At 40.3% G+C, this 22,862-nt stretch overlaps 1 protein-coding gene across 2 annotated transcripts in view; it reads right to left on the bottom strand.

Annotated features, from left to right (window-relative positions):
* Positions 1-22,862, bottom strand: part of LOC112111152 (E3 ubiquitin-protein ligase RNF38) — a 196,626-nt gene that overhangs the window by 85,854 nt on the left and 87,910 nt on the right. Inside the window, exon 2 of one of the 2 annotated variants that reach the window (XM_026646353.2) lies at positions 7,527-7,597. In XM_026646353.2, the coding sequence (XP_026502138.1) occupies positions 7,527-7,597 (71 nt within the window). Of the gene's footprint in view, positions 1-5,931; positions 6,028-7,526; positions 7,598-22,862 lie in introns of those variants that run through there. The other variant, XM_029914321.1, reaches the window with a different exon arrangement.

The following is a 22,862-nucleotide window of genomic DNA, read 5'->3' as shown; positions in this document are numbered from 1 at the left end:
GAAACCCAACAAGAATAGTGTGTCAATTAAGACTTGCAGGAAAAAGATAAGAGGAGCAAAAAATTAGAGGATGAGTTAAGTAGAACAGGAAGAGCTTTTACAATGATAATTCGGGGCAAGGGTAATACTAGACAGAAAAAAATAATACTTAGAATTTATATATTGCTTTTCATCAGTAGATCACAGTGTACCTCACAGGAAGTGGGTAAGTGTCATTATTCCTATTTTACAGATAAATAAATAGGTTCATTAATAAATTAGGATTCTGAAATGGATTCCTGAACTGCTTTTCAAAGCCTGAGCTATGCACAGCTCTACTAGCTTAACCCCTGGCCTTGCTCCACCCAGGTAGAACGTGGAGGATATTCTTGATTAGACGCTTTAGAACTTTCTGGTGAAATCTCCATTTCCACACTTTTTTAAAATGCACGATGAGGAAGATATGGCCCCCAGAAAACTACCTGTTCTGAGCATCTCAGTACCAAAAGATAGACAAACTGAAGCAAGTGCAGGGAAGAGCAACAACAGTTATTTAAGGTCTGGAGAACTTCCCTAATCTTTCAATCCCTCTTCGAGTATCATTTGGGAGACATAAGATCTTAGATATTTGAAGGATGTAGGCACCAAGGAGGGAGAGAAATTCATTAGGTGGTATGAAAGGGTATAAAACAGGATTTCATTCTGTTCTCAAGGAAGGGAAAATTTAGTGTGACTAACCGGACACAAGGATAATCAATTCCAATAGTAAGATGTATACAACTATAAGAAAGCTTTCCAAAAAAGTGTCAGAAGCCCCACTCCTGAGGAGACTTAAAAACTATACAAGATAAAGCACTAGGAAATATTAACATGCAAAAAAACTACACTAATACATTAAAATTGGACAGTCAAAGCCACATATAGTACGGAAAGGCAAAAGTTAAGGTTCCACTGCTAACCCGACTGTGTAGCACTTTCTACATTTTTCATGGTATGTATTTTACAACAAAACAGTAATATATTAACGTAAATATTTAACTGGAAAACAGAACTGAAACTACTGCATATGCTCAAAACAGATGAATTACTACTTATGACATCTTAAATTGTATACTGTCCAGCTACACATTTTTCTGGGACTTCAATATTGTAGTAATGTTTTTCAGTAGCATTGTTATTCAGATCTTTGTTTCTTAAAAAAGAAAAATATGAATAGCTCTTAATGTTATAGCTCTTAGCATTTAAATACTCTCAATTAGGGGTCAGATTTGAGGAGGGAGCAGAGCTACACTACTGACAATCCCAAAGTGGTTGGACTTTTCTAACAAAATGAATAGGACACACACACACACACACACACGGCGACGGAACTCTGTGTAAGCTTGAAAGCCTGTCTCTTCCACTAATAGAAGCTGAGCCAATAAAAGAAATTATATCACCTGCCTTGTCTCTCTCGGATCCTGCGACCAAACACAGCTACAACTACACTGCAAATAGCACGAAATAGTAAATGCTAACATTTAAACTGCCCTCCCTGGACTTCAGAGTTAACATGCCACTGACGAGAATGGAGATGACCTTCGACTCCTCCACAAGGAAGACTTGCTGTCCTCTTCACCAAGAGGCAGGAAGATTCTGGGGAGCATGGACACACAGAGCCTGAAAGTCTTGGTGCCACGTCTCTTGGTCCTTTGCTGCCAAACTGACATGAGAGGGGTCATGCCACAAAAATGGAAATACAGTGCAAGGTTGCAGTAATTTTTGTGCAGTTTTTCTCTGTGCTGTGGATGCCCCATAAAGGAAGGGTTGAGGGATGGGAGAAGGTCACAGAGAGAAAACCTCATAAGCAACACATCTCTACTAATGCCTCGGGGAGAAGAGAAGTCCCAGAACAGGTATGAAGGCAGCTGCTGGGCCTAGTACACAGACTGCCCTACACCTTTTCTGGATTCTCCAGGAGTGTGCATGCCCTGCCTTTTATGGATTCTCCAGGGGGCGGCAGGGGCGGAAAGAGGGTGTCTCTCTGTCGGAAAGCAAACTTACCCAAACACCTCCTTTCCTCCCACCAACAAATAATATAGGGAAAACACTCAAGGCTGCTTTCCAGATTTCTCCAATGGGATTTTCATATGTATGCATGTGATCTGTCCCTTATTTAGGGCCTGGTTCTGCAGACCGTAATGCAGGCAGGCCCACTAGATCAGCATGTCTCAGATGCGGCCACCGTGGCCGCATGCAGCCACCAGGGGCTTTTCTTGCAGCCAGAGCCTTCTGGGTGGTTATTGGGGAGAGGGGGGAGAGAAGAAGCAGTGGCCCCTCTCTGGAGACACAAAAGCTAGAGGAGCAGGCAGCCAATGAGTTCCCCACCTTCCCAGGGGCGGTGGGGTCAGGCTTCAGCCTGGGGTGGCAGGGTCCAGCCACGGGGCTTTGGCCTCCATTCCCCCAAGCTCACCACCCCTCCCATCACCTCTGGCCCCACTTCATTCCCTACTGCCCCATTGCTCCTGGCTCCCGCTGCCTCCGTACCCACCTCCCCATCCAGGGCTCAATTTGTCCCCGTAATTGCCAGGGCTGAGTAAATCTGCTGTGAAAAGTGACATGTGTGTGTTTGTTAATATCACTTTTCACAGCAGACTTAGTAGCTAGCAAGTCTTTAATAAAATAAAAAGGCAACCAAAAAAGCAAAAGAAACAATAAGAAAAAAAGACAAGAATGTGCAAAATGTGTTTCTATTCTGTTTAGGTCCAGTAAAAAATAGAGACAACTGTACATTGCTTTTATTATTGAGTCTGCAAAAAAAAATCCCACATAAATAAATTACAATGATTTGGACATGCATCTGTGCATATTTATTTGTTTTTCCTAAAGTTAATTAAGTATTTTAGGAAAAATTGTCAGAGCGGGCACCAGCAAGAGTTGGTGACCGCAGTCTGAGGCCACCAAAATTTGTTGCAAGAACCCCTGCATCAGATTTCTCTCACAGTTTTACTTCCCCCCCCCCCCCACCCACTATTCCTGGTTAGTCTATTTGTTTTTAGTTGGGTGTGAAGTGGGGGATTGATAGAAGGGTCAGGTCTCTGAAGAGATTTCCCAGAAGTAGAGTTTGTACATTACAAGTTGTAGGTTTGAGGACGGTTTGTTTACAAATAAGAACAGTACGTATGTAATAAACACATATGTAATAAACAAATAATCATTGCCCAATATCTAAATATTTCCACGACATTACAAATTAAACCTCTCTCAACTTGCCAGGCCCCAGTGGATTTCTGAAGACTGGATGCTACATTGTTTAAGTAAACCCAGGATGATCATGACAAGCTGCATTTTAGGATATGCTTCACGCTGTAAAGCACAAACCCTTGCAAAGACAACGAAAAAAAATAAGTAACCTCAAGTCAGGTTGGTCCTGTTCTTTCACTAATATAAGCTGTCTGCAAGTAGGGAGACCACACACTTCATCTTACCTTGGGGTGCATCGTTTTGAATAAAGGGCAAGAAGAAAAAAAACAAATAGTTTTCATAGCCATAAACAAGTTGAATATGGTTGAAATGCACCGTGAAGAACATTCTTCTTGTGTTACGCATCCAAGGGGACATCACTGTTTGGTTTTAAAACAAAAACAGCAACATTTCTTGTAATAAAGGTTCTTTTTTTGCAATATTTTCCCACACATGCGCTGATTGAAGAACAGCTTAGACTAGAGAATTCTGTTTCTTTAGTAACGACACTTCCAGTCTTAGTCCAAAATCACACCAATCATTCTTATATGAATAGCACATTAACGGTTTAAATATGAATGACTAGTCATTCTAAGAATCAAAGACATTACTAACATGAAAAAATGGGTCTTTGATTTATACATTACACTTCACCCCTCCACCCCCAAAACAGCAATTATTTTAAGGCTTGTCTCCATAATAGTCATTTTAAAACTGCATATAAAAAGGAAATTATAGTATATCACAGATTCAAGTAAAGATTTTAAGAGAAGTGGCATGCTTCTTTTTGAACCTATAAAGTTAAACAGATTCTTAATATTACCAATAATGCTCTAGCCAATTATTCATTTTTTAATGCAGTGAGGCCACACTTGAAAAATTCTAGTCTTTGGTTTCCTGCTGATCTCATTGAACATGTATTCAAGATTCCTGTGTAGCCAAGTCAACAAAAATCAAATAATTGGGTTGGAAGCCTGGGAATAGTTTTCATTATATTTGTAACATTCATTGCCTGTGTGTTGCACAGAACATTTCCTATATCACCTGCTTTCCAGGAAATGTATACCAGGGTTTGTGGAGAAGCTACTGCAAAATACACATACAAAACTGGCAGTCAGTTGCTATACCGTAAGTTTCTCATATAGTGCACTGACTGGTGATGTCAGTGTGGGCAGTGTAGGATTTTACTGAGACTTCTGTGCATTAGTTAGCAGAAGTTGAAGATGTGGCCGGCTATCCTGGGAGATTCTTTTTTATATATTATTAAAAAAAAAAAACTACTTTCTGTATCCAGTCTACTATGCGTAGTATTTCTGCTTGTAAATTAAGGCTAGATCCTGCATTCCTAATTCAAGAGCTATTCCTATCACTATTAACTGGAGTTACCCCCACGTAATGATGGTGCAATCAGGCCTCTCATTTTCAAACTGATTCACATCGGATCTGGATCAGAATCTAACAGATTAAAAAAATCCCTGAGTTGTCACTTACTTGCATTTGTGCTAGAGGATGTATGAAAAAAGGATAAAGTAACAACATAACCAACTTTAAAAAAAAAAAGCACCACAAATAGGGGTTATGTCCATAAAAAAATTCTATGAAGGGTTATAACACCAAGGAAAGATGTAAATTTAACACATACTCCTCAATGCCATTAACTGAGAACCAGTGCTTTCTCTTCATCCTCCCTGGAAAAATAAAAAGGAGGATGCAGTACACATTGGCCCATCAGAAAAGAGAGCACAGATGTGCATTCTCAGGCGTGTTCACAATTGTCCTGAACAAGCAGCCATTTTCCTACATGATTACCAGTTTCTAAGACAAAGTGCAAGGCAGACGGTTCCATGTGAGCGCTTAGAAATGGGAGGAACAATCAAAGACACCACTGCATAAAAACGTTTCTCCACGGCACTTCCAAAATGGCACTCTTCATCATGCTCTTTGGAAGAGATCTACTCCACTCAACTTTTACAGGTATGAGGTCTAATCTTGTATAGGATATTTTTGTGTTTTCCCTGAATGCTGTGGAGGTGCCTCACATCCTGTGACTTGGAAATGGTTATGAACCTTTCTGAGTCCAACAAGCTACCTTCCCCGGCTGCAATTTAAACAGCAGCGAATCACCTTCAAAGCAAAACACCTACCTGCTCTTAAAACAACTGTCTAACATTTTTAACTACCTCTGGATGTTTTCATCTTTCAGTTTGGTCTCCATTTCCTTGTTACAGATTAGGTTATCTCCCATGAGGTGGTCACTCCTGGGGGCTCACTTTCAGCAGCAGAAGGGAGGAGGCAATGTAAAGGAAGTGTTCTGTAACTTAACCACTAGACATTGGTGCACAGGAAAGGAACTTTATTACCACTGTCTGTTCCCCATCCACGGACCCTTCTTGGTGCCAAGAGCACCTGAAGTAGGAGTGAGCTATGAGACTAAAGGAGATGACAGGATCCATTAGATTTTAAAACAACCATTGTTACATTGTCTGCCCACAGAAACAGCACCAGTAGGCCCATTGGTGAGTACCGGCTGCATATCGGACACTGAAAGACATCTCCAACTCCAGTAGCCTCCCCTTCCCCCCTCCTCACATGAATCCTCTATGTACCACTCTTTTGTCATTCCATCATTATAAATGCCCTCCAGCCCTGTCAGTTCCTCTCCGGCTATGCAACTGGTGAACGTGGTCCAAAGAGGACATTAAAGATTCCACACACAACAAATAAATGTACCAGCTGTAGAAGGCTAAGCTGGGACACTCTCTATGCTTCCTTCTCCTACTCCCATTGAGAACAGATAGACCAGCAGCAGCATGAAGGATAGAACCATCTATAACAAAGCGGAGGAGACAAGGTATCAACAGAATTTAAAGCTGTCAGACTAAAATGTCTCTTTAGTTTTAAAGCAGGGGTTCTCAAACTGGGGTCAAGACCCCTCAGGGGGTCGCAAGCTATCAACCTCCACCCCAAACCCCGCTTTGCCTCCAGCATTTATAATGGTGTTAAATATAAATTAAAAACACTTAAATATAAGGGGAGGGGGTTTCGCACTCAGAGGCTTGCTATGTGAAAGGGGTCACCCGTAAAAAAGTTTGAGAGCCACTGTTTTAAAGGAAGCTCACAAACTTTGAAAATGAAGTCAGGGAAAATAACCATGCTGACTCCAGAACCAAATGGAATCTTTAGATAATCCTGGCATATTCTGCTGAGTATTTTTGTCCCATATTTGCATAATTCTGAAGAGGCTCACCTGTATCACACCCCTAAAGATTGGCCCAAATACTCAGGCCCTCAGATTATACTGAGGGCCATGTAACTAGCAAGACAGACAGGGCTTTGTATGCAAGTGCCCTAGCTAGCAAGACTATGAGTCTACACTTGTACATAATAGCACCACATTAGCTGATATCCTTTAAACTATGCAGCTGAGCAAACAGGCCCCAGTCTAGATTTGAGACGTTCCTACCAAATTCTGTATTTAATTAAAAATTCTGAATTTAGTATAGTCTCCCACCCCACTCCTATCCAATCAGGAGCTTATATACCGTATTTACAAGTATGACAAAGTACCACTATGCAGTGGCCCATAGCTAATTTACTTTAAAAGGGACATTAACATTTTTAAGGAAAAACACCCCCAAACAATCTGACTTGAGAATAATCCAATCTGAAGTTTTTCTTTTTGTATTCTTAGCATGTATCATTTATATAACTAATCCAACCCCTCACAAAACATTTCTAACAAAAATACCAGTGAACATCTTTATTAACTTAAAGCCAGTGCATGAACGTGATCTCTTGCCAAAAGGTTAAGAAAACACTTCCACACTGCCAGGTAGAGATTGATATTTTGAAGCTGCAGTGTGAAAAAATAAGTTCCTGTCTCCAAAACACATGAGATAGGTTAAGAAAACCTACAGCACAGATGGAATATTCTTCTCAGCATGCTAAGCCAGCTCAAACTTCACAAGCCACAAAATGACAGTAATAAGACATTACTACTGTATATAACAAAGCCAATAGGGGAATCACCACCCATTATTACCTGTGGGTGTCAGTGTGGTAAGCCAGAAAAATTGAGAACAATGAGGGAATGGAAGCAGAAAAAAATAGATTACAAGGCTAGTGTCTCCTTAATCAACTAAAAGATCATCTTGAGTGAAATATACATTTTTCTTAAAAGACCAGAGATATTTCAGATTGTAACATGTATTTCATATAAAGTTAGCTTTTGGCTCTGGAAAACAACCATTAGTCTATAAAAGCAATGCAATCTGCAAAAGAATGACATGCACCTTCCCTAAAGGGGAAATTTACACAGATCTCACCTTGTCACTGTCATCATTACAAATGTGGTCTTGATGGATTGACTGGCATTGGAAGGAAGCACCAGTACTACCTACAAGAGAAAAGGGGAGGGGGGACAAAGGAAAAAAAATAATTAGAATTGGAAACCCAATCCCTGGGAATACTAAAAATAAATACAGACAAGTGTAGGAGCCAGAAATTTTTTCACACAGCAGAGAGATTTAGCTGCCAAACATCTATGTCAGACAGCTCTTGTATTTAATTCTGATGATGGGATAAGCAGCAGAGACATTTTTCACTATGTGCCAGAGATATCTTCTCCAAGACTTTTTTAAACATTTAAAACAGAACAAAATTAGTACTTGTTCATTAATCCAAAACAAACATATGCTATAAAGCAGCAAAATACACACGCCAAACATAAGTCAAGAACAGCTACACACATAGCGTTAAGGTAGTGTCCCCCACTACTAGGTAACCCAGTTAACAACACAATGGGTAGTTAACCCTTTGGGGAAGAGATATACTACTTCCTTTTGTTAAGACAAAACAGACTAACTAGGACCAAGAGGCAGAGAGAATCCTCATTTTGTTGATAATATTCTTGTTGAGGCTGGAATTTCCCCTCTCAAAAGCTTTGAGCAAGTCTTTCCTACCCATGTTCTTGTATGTGGCAGGCTATGGTGCAGATCAACCCTGGCAAGGGCTTAATAGTGCAAGACCACAAGACTTGTTTATGAGATGGATGGCAGCTACTGGTTCACCCTAATACGCCTTTATGTGCATAAAAAAAACCCTTAAATCCTTTTACAGTACAAGCTACGTTTTGTAAAGTCTTATTTATGTCATGCATTTGTTTCCTCCCTGAAAGGGACACAGTAACATCCCCACTAAAGCAATCTGGCCTAGCAAATTGAGAGAAGAGACTCTGCTGATGTTCCCTTTTTATTTGTTGGAGTTTAACAAAGCCAAATTAAAATATGCAACACAGTGGCTGACAACATGCAAACCCAATTTTATTTTAAACATTGCTCTAACTTACGAGCCCACAAGCACATATTCATTTTGCAAATACAAATGAAGGTTGTCAGTTACCCTCTTAGCAAACCAAGGGTAACTCTTTCCCTTCCACTCTCTTCTATACCATCCCTAGAGTGACATCATTCTAGTATGCCTTACCCAGTCATTTATTTATTTAAGGTAAAAGGATTTTATTCCATCAGAACATACCATATTACGGTGCCAAAATATTATCTTTTTGATCACTGACCTAGGATAAAAGTTTGGTCAAGTTTACTAGTCCCAAAATAATTTGTTCTGGTCCAGGTAAGTGTTTTATTTCTCATATAGGTTATGACACATAAACCCATTCGGATTACCGCCTTGACTTTTCCTCCTGTCATCTTCAATTCCAACATGATTTTAGCAGCAGTTCTCAGGAATTGCTGGTGTTAAGAGATACATGCTTTATACCACTGGAAAACTGGGACTCTCAGCTACACTGGGATGGCACAGATGATTGGTTTTTACTTTTTAGCAGTTGCAGTCTGAAGAACTGCGGAGTCATGTTATAAACAAAGTAGGCAAAAACCCAAGCTGGTAACCAGAATTATTAGAGGCCTGAAACAGTTATCAACTAACATGCAAATGAATACATGTACTGAGCCTGCATGTCATGTAACAATGGACAAAAATTGCTTTTCCCCAACACGGAGCAAGAAATGTTATTAAATTACAGAAAAATCTCATCTGTAAGCTACGTTGTCTCTGTTTCCTGCCCAGAACCTCTGCCCAGAACTTCTTTCAGCCCCTCTTCTTTCTCTTTTCCTGCTGTAGTTTTGAAGGACAGTGCACAGATTCCCACTTTGAAAGACTCCTCCAAGCTATAAGCCACTTCACAACCATAGTGTTTAATAGAGGTTTGAAGTCTACCCTCTGCTCCAGCCATAAGACAACCCCTCTGAAAGCTTGTAAGCCTGCTTAACAAATACAGGAAGGTAGGCAGAAGCGACTGCTACTGCAAGACCTCTCTAAACACCTCTCCTGTTATCCCTTTTTCAGAATAACCATCTTATTTTTGTGTGTATCACTCTTCATTACCGTAACGATTTTACTTACTTTTGCTTAAGCATATACAGTATTTAATTGCATTCAAGAGAGTTTTCACATTACATTAAGAAAAACAAGAAATTTCCATGAAGAGGAAAAAGCAGACAGAAGACGAGTTAGTCCCCTCTCCCACTCCTTCACCCACACTCTAAAACAAAGCAGAATATGTTCTTGTAGCTTATGCTGCTGTGCACCCAGAATATATAATGGTCTGTATTTCCACAGCAATTGCTACTGCTATTATGCCACAGGAATTTTAATGACTTGGGGTTTTTTAGGTTTCCTTTTTTACTGTTTTTACATATTCTCCTTTTCTTATGATCTAGCAAAGAGTATGGAAAAAGCAGAGTGGTATTATATAGCCATTACCCTAACTGTGGGTGAAAACAGTTGAGCCCTACCCAGTACTTGGCCTGTGGATGTTGTTCATTGATGGAACACGGCCAATTGGCATCGTTTTAGGCTTGAATCACACCACTTTCAGACTATCCAACTTTACCACAGCTACTGGGAAACAGTTCATGTCATGGCTGCATAGAAATACTGGCCCGGGGATTTCCAAGTTTCATACAATTTCCAGTTTTGCTGTCCAGAGGATTAAAGTTTCACATGCTGGCTGAATTCAATTAATCTAGACAAACTTCAAAGTATGTTTCCTCACCACCTAAAACACTCTTTTCTTCTAACAAGTGTTCTTATACCACCACCACAAAACAAAATCTAACATTCTTGCAAGAAACCAAACTACATCCACAAGAAAATTCTGCTAACATGCCAATCTCACCTTATTTATAGAAATAAAGTAGCCTGACTGTGTTCTGAAAAGTATTGTTAAACATTTGTCCAAAAATGTCATATGCTTATAATTTCTCTTTTCCACATTTGTGTTTTTGTTCTCTTTTAAAATTGACATATTTCTTAACACTGTGCATCAAAAGCTATACAGTAAACTTTAAATACACTCAGTAGAACAGCAGCAGAACTACTCTTAATGCATTATGTACACAAATATCTTTTTAAAAGGTGCTGTAAAGCAGGCAAGCTCCAGGTCTGTACTCAGTTCTTAAGTCTAGAAGGCAATTTACTTAGCTTCATTTTTATACTCAAGTAGGGCTGTCAATTAATCGCAGTTAAGTCACACGACTAACTCAAAAAAATTAATTGCGATTAAAAAATTAATTGCAATGAATCACACTTGTAACAATAAATTGAAATTTATTAAATATTTTTGGATGTTTTTCTCCATTTTCAATATTTATTTCAATTACAACACAGAATACAAAGTGCACAGTGCTCACTTAATATTTTTGATTACAAATACATGTACTGTAAAAATGATAAACAAAAGAAATAGTATTTTTCAATTTACCTCATACAAATACTGAAGTGCAATCTCTAACATGAAAGTGTAACTTACAAATGCAGATTTTTTTTTGGTGACATAACTGCACTCAAAAACAAAGCAGTGTAAAACTTTAGAACCTACAAGTCCACTAAGTCCTACTTCTTATTCTGCCAATTGCTAAGACAAGTTTGTTTACATTGACGGGAGATGCTGCTGCCTGCTTCTTATTTACAATGTCACCTGAAAGTGAGAACAGGCGTTTGCATGGCACTGTTGTAGCCGGCGTTGCAAGGTATTTACATGCCAGATATGCTAAACATTCGTATGCCCCTTCATGCTTCGGCCACCATTCCAGAAGACACGCTTCCATGCTGATGATGCTCGTTAAAAAAATAATGTGTCAATTAAGTTTGTGACTGTACTCTTTGGGGGGGGGGAGAACTGTATGCCTCCTGCACTGTTTTACCCACATTCTGCATATATTTCATGTTATAGCAGTCTTGGATGATGACCCAGCACATGTTCATTTTAAGAACACTTTCACAGCAGATTTGACAAAACTCAAAGAAGGTGAGATTTCTAAAAATAGTTACAGCAATCGACGCAAGGTTTAAGAATCTGAAGTGCCGTCCAAAATCTGAGAGGGACGAGGTGTGGAGCATGCTTTCAGAAGTCCTAAAAGAGCAACACTCTGATGCGGAAACTACAGAACCCGGACCACCAAAAAGGAAAATCAACCTTCTGCTGGTGGCATCTGACTCAGATGATGAAAATGAACATGCGTCAATCCACACTGCTTTGGAATGTTATCAAGCAGAACCCATCATCAGCATGGAAGCATGTCCTCTGGAATGGTGGTTGAAGCATGAAGGGACATGTGAATCTTTAGTGCATCTGGCACATAAATATCTTGCGACGCCGGCTACAACAGTGCCACGCAAACACCTGTTCTCACTTTCAGGTGACATTATAAACAAGAAGCAGGAAGCATTATCTCCTGCAAATTGTAACCAACCTTGTTTGTCTGAGTGATTGGCTGATCAAGAAGTAGGACTGCATGGACTTGTAGGCTCTAAAGTTTTACATTGTTTTAATTTTGAATGCAGGTTTTTTTTTTTTGGTACATAATTCTACATTTGTAAAATCAACTTTCATTATAAAGACATTGCACTACAGTACTTGTATGAGGTGAGTTGAAATTGAATTCCTTTTGTTTATCATTTTATAGCATATATATTTGTAATCAAAAATAAATATAAAGTGAGCATATATAAAATATAAAGTAAACTTTGTATTCTGTGTTGTAACTGAAAGTAATATATTTGAAAATGTAGTAAACATCCAAAAATTATTTAAAATAAATGGTATTCTATTATTTTTTAATCACCTGACAGCCCTATACTCAAGTGAAAATTAAGACCCTGATTTGGCTACTTGATCCAAGCTGATAGCCTCTTATATCTCAGCAAATCCAGTTGCAGGATCAAGGCCTGAGTTTGTTGGTATGAAATTTTACTTTGCTAATGAATGTTATTTTATTCAGGGGTCTTGAGCATCCGAATGAGTTACAAAGATCTCACCTGAAAATATCATCATCTCTTAATTTTCAAATAAAAAAAATGTAGCACGTGTACACATAAACTAGTTCCAGGCTGGGAGAACTGTTCACAGGTAGAATGGTAGTCAAGTTTTTAAATAATCCTGCAATTTTCTCTCCCAAAATTTACTGAAAAAAAGGACAAAAAATATCTGCTGGATCTGTGTTATTTTGCAAAAAATTATAGTTCTACCCTATCTAAATTATTTAGATGATACAGACTGAACAGCGCACACATTTAATTGATAACCATTAAACTCAGATAAAAGGGTTAAAGCAGTACTTTTTTTTGGCTTGAGTTTACAAAGTTGGCACCAGTTACCTTTTGGAGATGGGAGGGGAGGGGCAGTTGGTTCTCAGAATCCAAATTAAAAACATGACCCAGCTGCAAGAGCCTATTTAAGACTATTAGCATCTGTGCTCACAAGCAGGGTTTGATGTGATCCTAAATTCACACTCCTTGTTAATAATATTCTGGCCTGTCTAGGTGATATGGATGGAATAAGCATACAGCCTTACTTAAGAAGGCAAGAAATTCACCTCCATATATTGAAGTGTCATATATATTCTGAACGTGACACACAAAATCAAGTAATGTTTGTTGTTTTTAGTGCTTATTTACAGAGGAACCGGTCGCTCAGGGAACTGACAATGGCATAAAGAGCCTTCCAGCTTTAGGCTCATAGTTAGGGCCCTACCAAATTCACGGTCCATTTCAGTGTCATAGGATTTAAAAATAATAAATTTAATGATTTCAGATATTTAAATCTAAAATTTCACAGCGTTGTAATTGTAGGGGTCCTGACCTAAAAAGAATTGGAAGGGAGTTACAAGGTTATTGTAGAGGGGGTTGCGGTACTGCTATGCTTACTTCTGTGCTGCTGATGGAGAGAGGTGGCAGCTGGCCAGGATCCCAGCTCTGAAGGCAGAGCCGCTGTCAGCAGCAGCGCAGAAGTAAGGATGGCATGGTATGGTATTGCCACCCTTACAACTGCACTGCTGCGCCTTCAGAGCTGGGCGCCCAGCCAACAGCTGCTGCTTTGCGGTCGCCCTGCTCTGAAGGCAGTGCAGAAGTGAGGGTGTCAATACTGTGACCTCCCAAAAATAACCTTGAGACACCCCTGCAACTCCCATTGGGGTCAGAACCCCCAATTTGAGAAATGCTGGTTTCCCCTGTGAAATATGTATAGGATAAAAGCACACAAAAGATCAGATTTCAGGGTGTGGAGACCAGATTTCACAGTCTGTGACACATTTTTCATGGCCGTGAATTTGGTAGGGCCCTACTCATAGTTCTTGTTGAGCCTAGGCTGGCAACCAGTCTGAGGGTGATTTGGCAGCTGGTGTAAAGTGAGTTAGTGGTTTCAGTCTAGTTCTTAGAGGATGTGTGTTCACACTGCAAAGCCCACCAAGAAAACCTGGCCCCCTTGTTGGCAAGGTCGGTTAGATGTGGACTAAGCAAGTCAGGGTGAATACACATCACGTTGCAATGGCAGTGAAGCTGGCACTCCTGCTGTCCATACTACTCCAGTTCCATAGCTAGGAGACTTCAATTTCCAAAGCTGACAATCTAGCTGAATAAGCATATTTACATTTACTCTTTTAAATAACTACACAAACCACTATTTTCAGAGGCTGCGTGACAGAAGTTCCTACCTGGCCAGGTCTAAGACATGAAATATCCTTTTCCATTAGATTTTTAAATACTAAAATGAACTTTTTATTGTATGTATGATTACTCTAGGCTTACGTTTTAATTATTTAGAAATTTTCTATTTTGTATGCATGCATATATACCATCACACACAATATCACTTGGCATGCTGAACTCTATACTCTCCCCCACACTCTTTCCCCGATAACTTCCTAGCCAACCTCTCAAATATTTTCATAAGTTGACATACAAGTACTATCACAGAGTCAGCCCAAATATATATGCCATGCTGCCCAGTATGGAATCATCATGTAACAAAAGACCCTCATAAGAATGGCCATACTGGGTCAGACCAAAGGTCCATCTAGCCCAGTATCCTGTTTTCCAACAGTGGTCAGTGCCAGGTGCCCCAGAGGGAATGAACAAAACAGGGAATCATCAAGTGATCCATCCCGTTGCTCATTCCCAGCTTCTGGCAAACAGAGACTAGAGACACCATCCCTGCCCATCTCCTGGCTAGTAGCCATTGATGGACCTATCCTCCATGAACTTATCTAGTTCTTTTTTGAACTCCGTTATAGTCTTGGCCTTCACAACATGCTCTGGCAGAGTTCCACAGGCTGACTGTGCGTTGTGTGAAATCCTTCCTTTTGTTTGTTTTAAACCTGCTGTCTATTAATTTCATTTGGTGATTCTTAGTTCTTATGTTATGAGAAGGAATAAATAACACTTCCTTATATACTTTCTCCACACCAGTCATGATTTTATAGACCTCTATCATATCCCCCCTTAGTCGTCTCTTTTCCAAACTGAAAAGTCCCAGTTTTATTAATCTCTCCTCATTCTATACCCCCCAATAATTTTTTTTGCCCCTTTTGAATCTTTTCCAATTCCAATATATCTTTTTTGAGATGGGGTGACCACATCTACACGCAATATTCAAGATGTTGGTGTACCATGGATTTATATAGAGGCAATACAATATTTTCTGTCTTATTATCTATCCCTTTCTTAAATGATTCCCAACATTGTTCGTTTTTGACTGCCGCTGCACATTGAGTGGATGTTTTCAGAGAACTATCCACAATAACTGCAAGGTCTCTTTCTTGGGATCTAAATTAGCTGTTACCACTCATCATTTTATATGTATAGTTAGGATTATGTTTTCCAATGTGCATTACTTCGCATTTAACAACACTGAATTTCATCTGCCATTTTGTTGCCCCGTCACCCAGTTTTGTGAGATCGCTTTGTAACTCTTCGCAGTCAGCTTTGGACTTCACTAGTAGCCTGCAAATTTTGCCACTTCACTGTTTACTCCTTTTTCTTTGATAAATGGATATGTGCAAATGGACAGAGCTAAGAGTGCTGTGGGAAACTTGGCACGAAGTAGCCTGGCTTTCTTGGTATTCCATTTACACATACACTTTTGTACTACCATGTATTATGTATTGATATAATTTGTGGTGGAACCAGCCAAAAGGATTAATTCTCCCCTCCACCCCCACCCCCCAAGTGTGAATTGATTCAGTTAAGAACCAGGTCTACCTGTGTATTTCCTTTAAGAGCAGTTAGTCACAGGTACAGTTCTAGGGTACAGGACTGTGACACTATTGGAACATTTCAGAAATCTCATATGCAAGATCAACATCAAAAATGCACTAGCCAGGGCCGGGCAGCAGGGGCATCGTAAATCCTTGTTTGTTTGCTGCACATGCATCACAGGAATCCAGAGACTGAGGGATTCCTCCAAATGCACTTGAAGGGTTAAATAAATTCTGAAGCCAGGTAGCAATACTATAGTCATGGATGTATGAAAGCCAAAGCAAGCTCCCTAGAATTCTACTGAAGACAAGCAATTATCACTGCTGCAAAAGGTCCACAGGTTTTCCTATTTTCCCTTTCCTAGTGCCTCAGAAACTGGCCCTGGTGACTCTCAGAACATATATAGCACTTCATGTTAGTTACAGATGAGATTAAATGCACTTGGAAAATTCCTATAAACCACACAACTCTGGTGCACTGAAAACAACACTCTAGTATCCCTAATATCAGTGAGAAAGATTGACTATTTAACAGAAGCTTTTATAGCTCAGAGCACAAAGGGGTGGGGAGGTAGGGTAAAAGTAGAGAAGGAGAAAAGTAGGAAGAGAACAATCTAGTCACCATAAGCCTCTATGGTAAATCTGTTTCTAACCAAGAGGCAAACCACAAACACCATTCCCAAGCTACATAAAAGTTTGCTTTGGTTCCCCCCCGGTAACATTGTATTTGCAACTTCTGCTTCTTGCAAACAAGTCCTGTGGCTACAGTTCGTCCAGCAGAGATGAGAAACGCGCATGCACACAATAGGAATGTTACTGCTAATAATACATTAAAACTTACTATGCCATTTATTTTATGACTGGTGATAAAAACATGGGAGGATGCAGAAGAGAGTTTAAGTGATAATTCATAGTAGCCCTTAATTATCTTAATCTTCCCTCCTAGATGGCATAGCATATCCATCCCAGACAAGTGAGAAAACATTGCACATTAAATGCAGAGTCCTAGGAAATAAGAAAACTAAGAGGGCAACAAGCAAATTTTCTAACACATGCAGTACTCAGAGTAGTTGAAGTTTCTCTCATGAAAAAAAAGTCACCTTTCACTAGAAGAACATGCTACCAGTTGAGAAACAGCTGGAAAGCACTGGTACACTAGTAAATCAACAACCTAACAATTTCTTTCCGTTCGAAAAGTTTAATAATTGCAGTTTCATGCATATGTAATTTACTAACAAAACAGTAATTCTTGACAGGACGGGGAGCACAGTCTGATATTTATTGTCCGCACACAGAATTAAGAATAAAAAGCTACAGTATGTTGGTGTTTCACTTAGGTGAAAGTCATATTCATGTAATAATTTGCAAAGTTATGTGGTAAACTGCATCATAAATTTATCATTTACTTCTGACCAACTCATCTTCAGGACGACGACTCCTCACATTCCAAACCTCTGGCTACATCGACTCTGGGAGTAGATATACCCACGTTGAATAGACATATTCACACTAGCTCTTGTTGAGCTAACATGCCAAAAACCAACAATGTGACACGGACAGCAGCGAGCAGCAGCACAGGCTAGCTTACCCAAGTAAATACCCACAGGGGTATGTCTACACTGCAGCTGGGAGCAACTCTCCCAGCCTGGACAGAGAGACTCATGCTAGCAGGGCTCAAGATAGCACACTACAATTACCAGTGTGGACATGGCCGCTCTGGCAGACTCAGGCCAGCCACCCGAGCTCAGACTCAGGAGGTTGAGGGGGCTTGAAAGCCTAAGTTGCCAAACAAGCCACAACGCCCACACTACTATTTTTAGCGTGCTAGCTCCAGTGAGTCCATCTACCCGGGCTGGGAGGCTCATGCTCACCTGCTATGTCGACACACCCAAGGAGTCCAGAGATGCCAACTTCAACGATTTTACTGTTCACCTTGCAAAATCTGGTGTTTTTCTTAAAGACCTAGTTTTCGGAGTGATTTTATTACCCCAGAATCACAGCTCTCATTAAAAAAATTAAAAAATAAAGTAAGTTTCTGGCCCTTATGCTTGCAGAGAAAAGCTTGAAAACATGATGTGAGTGTATACTAAAGGTTCCAGAACAAGAAGGCAAAGGAAAGGAACCAACATTTATTACTGTTTAAACATCTCACTATTTTAAGCCCAGTTTCATGATTTTGGGGGGGGGGGAGGGGCCTGACTCCATTTTTCAGCACTCTAGGTTGGCAGTACTGAAAGTCACAACGTAATTATATAAAAAGTTACTTTAGGTCATTTTAGGGGGTTTCTACATTTTATTAGTTATAACTGTTCTCCGGTATATATTTTGTATTCATCAGACTCATAATAGCGAAGGCTCCCTGATCTTTATAGGAAGTGGAAAATGAAAAATAGCCACAAAAATGTTTCTACACTTTTAACATTTCTAAAATGTGTTTGGTAAAGTATGTGGCAAACGAAGAACACATGGGTGTGGTGTGGGTATAAAAGGTTTTCTTGGCACCCATTTGAGATAATCTGCATTACTCACTTTCAGCAAAACCACAAGTGCGTTATAGGGCCATCCCAAATTCATGCAATTAAAAACTACCACCGTATAATGAATTCCTTTATTTACCTCTTCTGTCATCAGGCTCACAGTTTTGTGGCTATTTTACCTTGGGTACGAACAATATTAAATTAATGGCAAAAACACTAACATCCCCTTAGGGCAATGCAAAAAGAACATGGCTCCCAATGTGATCTTATAAATACGGATACAGCTTAGCCTAAGGGCTTGTCTTCACTACCTGCCTGGATCGGCGGGTAGAAATCGATCTCTCGGGGATCGAATTATCGCGTCTCGTAGGGACGCGACAATCGATCCCCGAATCAACGCGCGTACTCCACCAGCGCAGATAGGAGTAAGCGCCGTCGACGGGGGAGCTGCGGTGGTCGATTTGCCACCGTCCTCACAGCAGGGTAAGTCGGCTCGGATACGTCGAATTCAGCTACGCTATTCACGTCGCTGAATTTGCGTATCTTAAATCGATCCCCCCCCTCCCCCCAGTGTAGACCTAGCCTTAGTGTTTGCAGGCACAAATTTGTTCGAGTCAACAAAGTTGTGTCTGCTTATACCAGGGCTACATTTGGCCTATCAGGTATACAAGTATGTTCAAAGCTGTGAATTCAAGTTACAATAGGAGATGCTTCTTTGGCCACATCTGTACATTTAACTCTTAGCAAAGCTGTTTTAAGCTGTTTTGGATTTTTGTTACTGGGGAAAGGTGGCTGGCACTGCTCCTTGAAAATTCTTAGCTACAACCGACAAGAAACCCCTCAACAGCAGTACATTCCTCTGGGCTCCCCAACATCATTATGTAGTGACAGCAAAAAGATACTCTCAAAGCTGGTTGCTGGAGGAAAAGGGGGGGGGGGGGAATCAATACTTGTGACAGGCTGGCTGTGAGAGTCTGTTGCTGGATGTTCTCAATGGGAAACCGGACATTTAACACTGACAATCCTGCTTATTGGAAAGGGATTAAAATTCAGTATGAAGAAAGTTGTATCCATTTCTTCCTGCTTGCTATGTGAAGAAATCTTTGCTGTTACTTTCAATTTACAGATAAACATTTTCTCGCAGATCGAATATTTGCAGCATGTAACGTGTAAATGAAATTAAAACTGAAAAACAAAATCTATTTACAAATAATTCTCTCCTGGTTTTATAGTTCTGGAGACATTTACATGAAAGCAGAAGCTTAGCTTCTTGAGAGTTCATCTGCTCCTGCAGTTTATCCCACATCTAAAGTCATAATCCACTGTTTAATTATGACATCACAACCAGTTGCTGGGAAGGTAACATGAATTCAGTTAAGGAACAGCCAGCAGGAGCAGATGAACTACTGAAAAATAAGGTATTTTCATACAAGTGTCCTTAGTAACAAAAAAAGGGACTACAGAAAATATGACTTGCCAGCAGAATTCTTTCCAAAGCTCTGTTGTTTTTTTTTAAACTTACAGAGCTGCACAAATATGCATGCTGCTTGACAGGATAGATCAAGTCCCTGCCCAGATGAGTTCACAGTCTCAGTAAAATGGAGAGTAGGCAAAGCCAACCCCCCACAGGCAGGGGGATAGGGCAAGGGCAACATAACATTGCAGCTGCTTGCAAGGCTAAATACATGTAACTTGACTATCCTCTAGTTATATCAGGTACTGTTAATAAGCTACATGGAAGTGGGTATTTGAGAAACACCTAGGAGAAAACATGCCTGTTAAATATTCAAACATCCCTTCAATGAAGGGAGAAGAAAGCTCATGTTCCACATCTCGGAGATCTCTAACAAGTCCTCCAGTAAAACAAAAAAACCCACACTTGACATCCATGATAACTAAGTTTAAGATTCTGTCACGGGTATTTTTAGTAAAAATCAGGGACAGGTTGCAGGCAATAAACAAAAATTCACGGAAGCCCGCAACCTGTCCCTGACTTTTACTACAAATTCCAGGGGAGGGGACAAGTAGAGCACTGTCGGGCCTGCAGCTGCTCTAGCCCTGCGGCCCCAGTGACCCTGGGCTGGCTACTGGTCAGCTGTTCAGGCGGCCCCAGGGGGCGCTGCTCCTGTTCCAGCAACACCAGGGCTGACAGCCGGCAGCTGCTCCAGCCCCAAGAGTGCTGACCCAATCACAGCTGCTGCCTCAGCCCTGCCCCAGAAGTAGTCCCGGAAAGTTACAGAATCCAGGACCGCAGTGACAGAATCGTATCCTTAATGAGAACTATAAAGAAAAAACCAAGTAGAACCACGCCGTGCTTCTCTTTAGTTTTTTCCTCCCATGCCTTCAAGCAGCAAAAAGGAGCAACGAGTTTTTTCCTGAGCAGGTCATCTTTAAATCTACATATTCCAATCAAGTTTCTCAGGGATGAGGTGTAGAGGGAGATGATGAAAGGTTCAGTCACCCTTGGGGGGAACACACCGACTGCTGTCCTGAGGGGTTTTGATGATTGTGATAGAAACCACCAGATCCGACACATTCAGTGTTAAGGTGAACATGAACACACACTTCTTAATTCAATTCATTGTGAAAAGTGGGGGAGGGGAGAGAAGAGAATTTCATTGTTAGCTTTAGATTGAAGCATCAGTCCTACTCTTTCGTTTCCCGTCTGCTATTGTCAAGTAACAACTGAAAAACAATTTTGTCCTTAAATTACATAACTAGTGGTTTTCCAGTCCCAAGGGTAAACTTATATTTAGGCTCATGTAAACACATATTGAGACTTAAAAGCATAATTTTCTACTCAGTTAACTATTTTACTTACTTCAGTAGAGGAAGGATTTATGATTTGTCAACAAAATGTTTATTTTGACAAGAATATGTATATTTGAAAGTTGTATATTTCCCCCAATCCAACTGTATTTTGTGAAATGAATTTTCTTCTGACTCATCCCGTTGAAAAGGAAGCATTTCATTGCAAGAATCAAGTGCCATCCTTATTGGCTCGTCAGGACATGATTCCATGAGTCATATCAATCCAACTGTTGTGCGCACACATCGGTGCGAGCGCTTAGTATTGTTGCAACTTTTTTTTTTTTTTTTTTAAGTAAGAGAAAAGTTGCATAGTCAAAGTTTCAAAATGAAAACATTTTCACTTTAAAAGAAGTCCAAAATATCTTGAATCCCTTGTTTTCATTCACTTAGACTCCAAAACCTTTAATTCTAATATAGATAACTATATATTATACATAACTTTCTTTTAACTTTGGACTTTGAATTAATCTCCATGGCACTTTTAATAGGCACGCTAAAAATCATGGGAAAGTGGGGTTTATAGAGAAGGTGCTGACATGAAGAACAGAGTTACCAAGAAAAAAGAACAGGAGGACTTGTGGCACCTCAGAGACTAACAAATTTATCTGAGCATAAGCTTTCATGGGCTACAGCCCACTTCATCTGATGCAACCAAGCTTTTTAACTCCTTGCCCCAAGGCTCAAGGCTTTTTGGCCATCACACCAAGGACAGAATTAATCTGAGAGGCCTTTATATAAAAACTAGAGAGAGCAAAAAATGATGAGACAAAGTTCGGTTAAATCATTTTTTAAATTTATACTGGTGCTTTGAGTTTTTGTGGGGGGGTGGGGGGGCATGCATTGCCCATCTAAAACCCTTGTGCACCACTCTGACAGTCTATCCCATGATGAATTCATAAGTGTGCTGCCCATCTTTAAGTAATGGAAGGGCGCACAGACCATTCCCTCTACACGTGTATTTTTCAAGAATACTATCTAGTGGCCACAGCAGGAGAACAAATAAGATAGGGAAATCAGATCTCAGATGCAAAGCAATTTTCAAATGTTTGCCAAAAAAGTACAGCTCTTTGGAAATCTCCAGGATTGGAGTGAGGCCAAGAAATGTTGGTCCATTTAAAAATACATACATGATCACACTTTAAGGGAACTACCAAGAGCAGAGCCTATGGCAAACCTCAGACCTTTTCCAGGTACTTGTACTGTCTTCCCATTGCGCCCGTTAAGGTTCTAGAGCAAAAGAACAGAAAAAAAATAGTAACAAAATATGACCCTGAAGCGCAAGGTCAAAGATGGTCACATGTACTCCATCTACACTGTGCCAACTGATGGACTGGCTATCCTGCAAGCTCACCTGTACCCTCTTTCATCCAGCACAACACTGCAGACACTGGACAGGTTTGCAAACACAATGCACTGAAAATGTACCTCTTAGAATGAGGTGAGCAGAGGAGATGGAAAGAATGGATCATGAGGCACAGGTGCACTGGCTAAAGCTTGTGCTCTGAGACGCCAAGCAATCCAACCTAGTTTTGGCAGAAGAGATGCTTTTCCAGCAGGATCTTTTATTTAATTTATATATATATTTTCTGACTATTACTTTTCTGAAATTGTTGATTTGCAAGAATATGCCTCAAAAGGAGGAGGAGAGGCAAGTCTGAAAATAGCTCAGTGGGGGTTTCTCTCACTCACGAGTGAGGTCAGCAGGGAAGGAACCCAGCAGCTTCTCACTTCCCACACCACTAAATAGTTTTGGATGGTGATGCAGCTGTGGAACTTAATGGCAGCTTAGTGAGACCTGGGGTCCCGATTCTCAGGTCTG

This window comes from Terrapene carolina, unplaced genomic scaffold (genome assembly GCF_002925995.2).
Source record: "Terrapene carolina triunguis isolate 2854851 unplaced genomic scaffold, T_m_triunguis-2.0 Scaffold35022, whole genome shotgun sequence".
NCBI classification, from domain to species: Eukaryota; Metazoa; Chordata; order Testudines; family Emydidae; genus Terrapene; species Terrapene triunguis.
The sequence above is the reverse complement of the archived record's forward strand: the minus strand, read 5'-3'. Positions and strand labels throughout refer to the sequence as shown.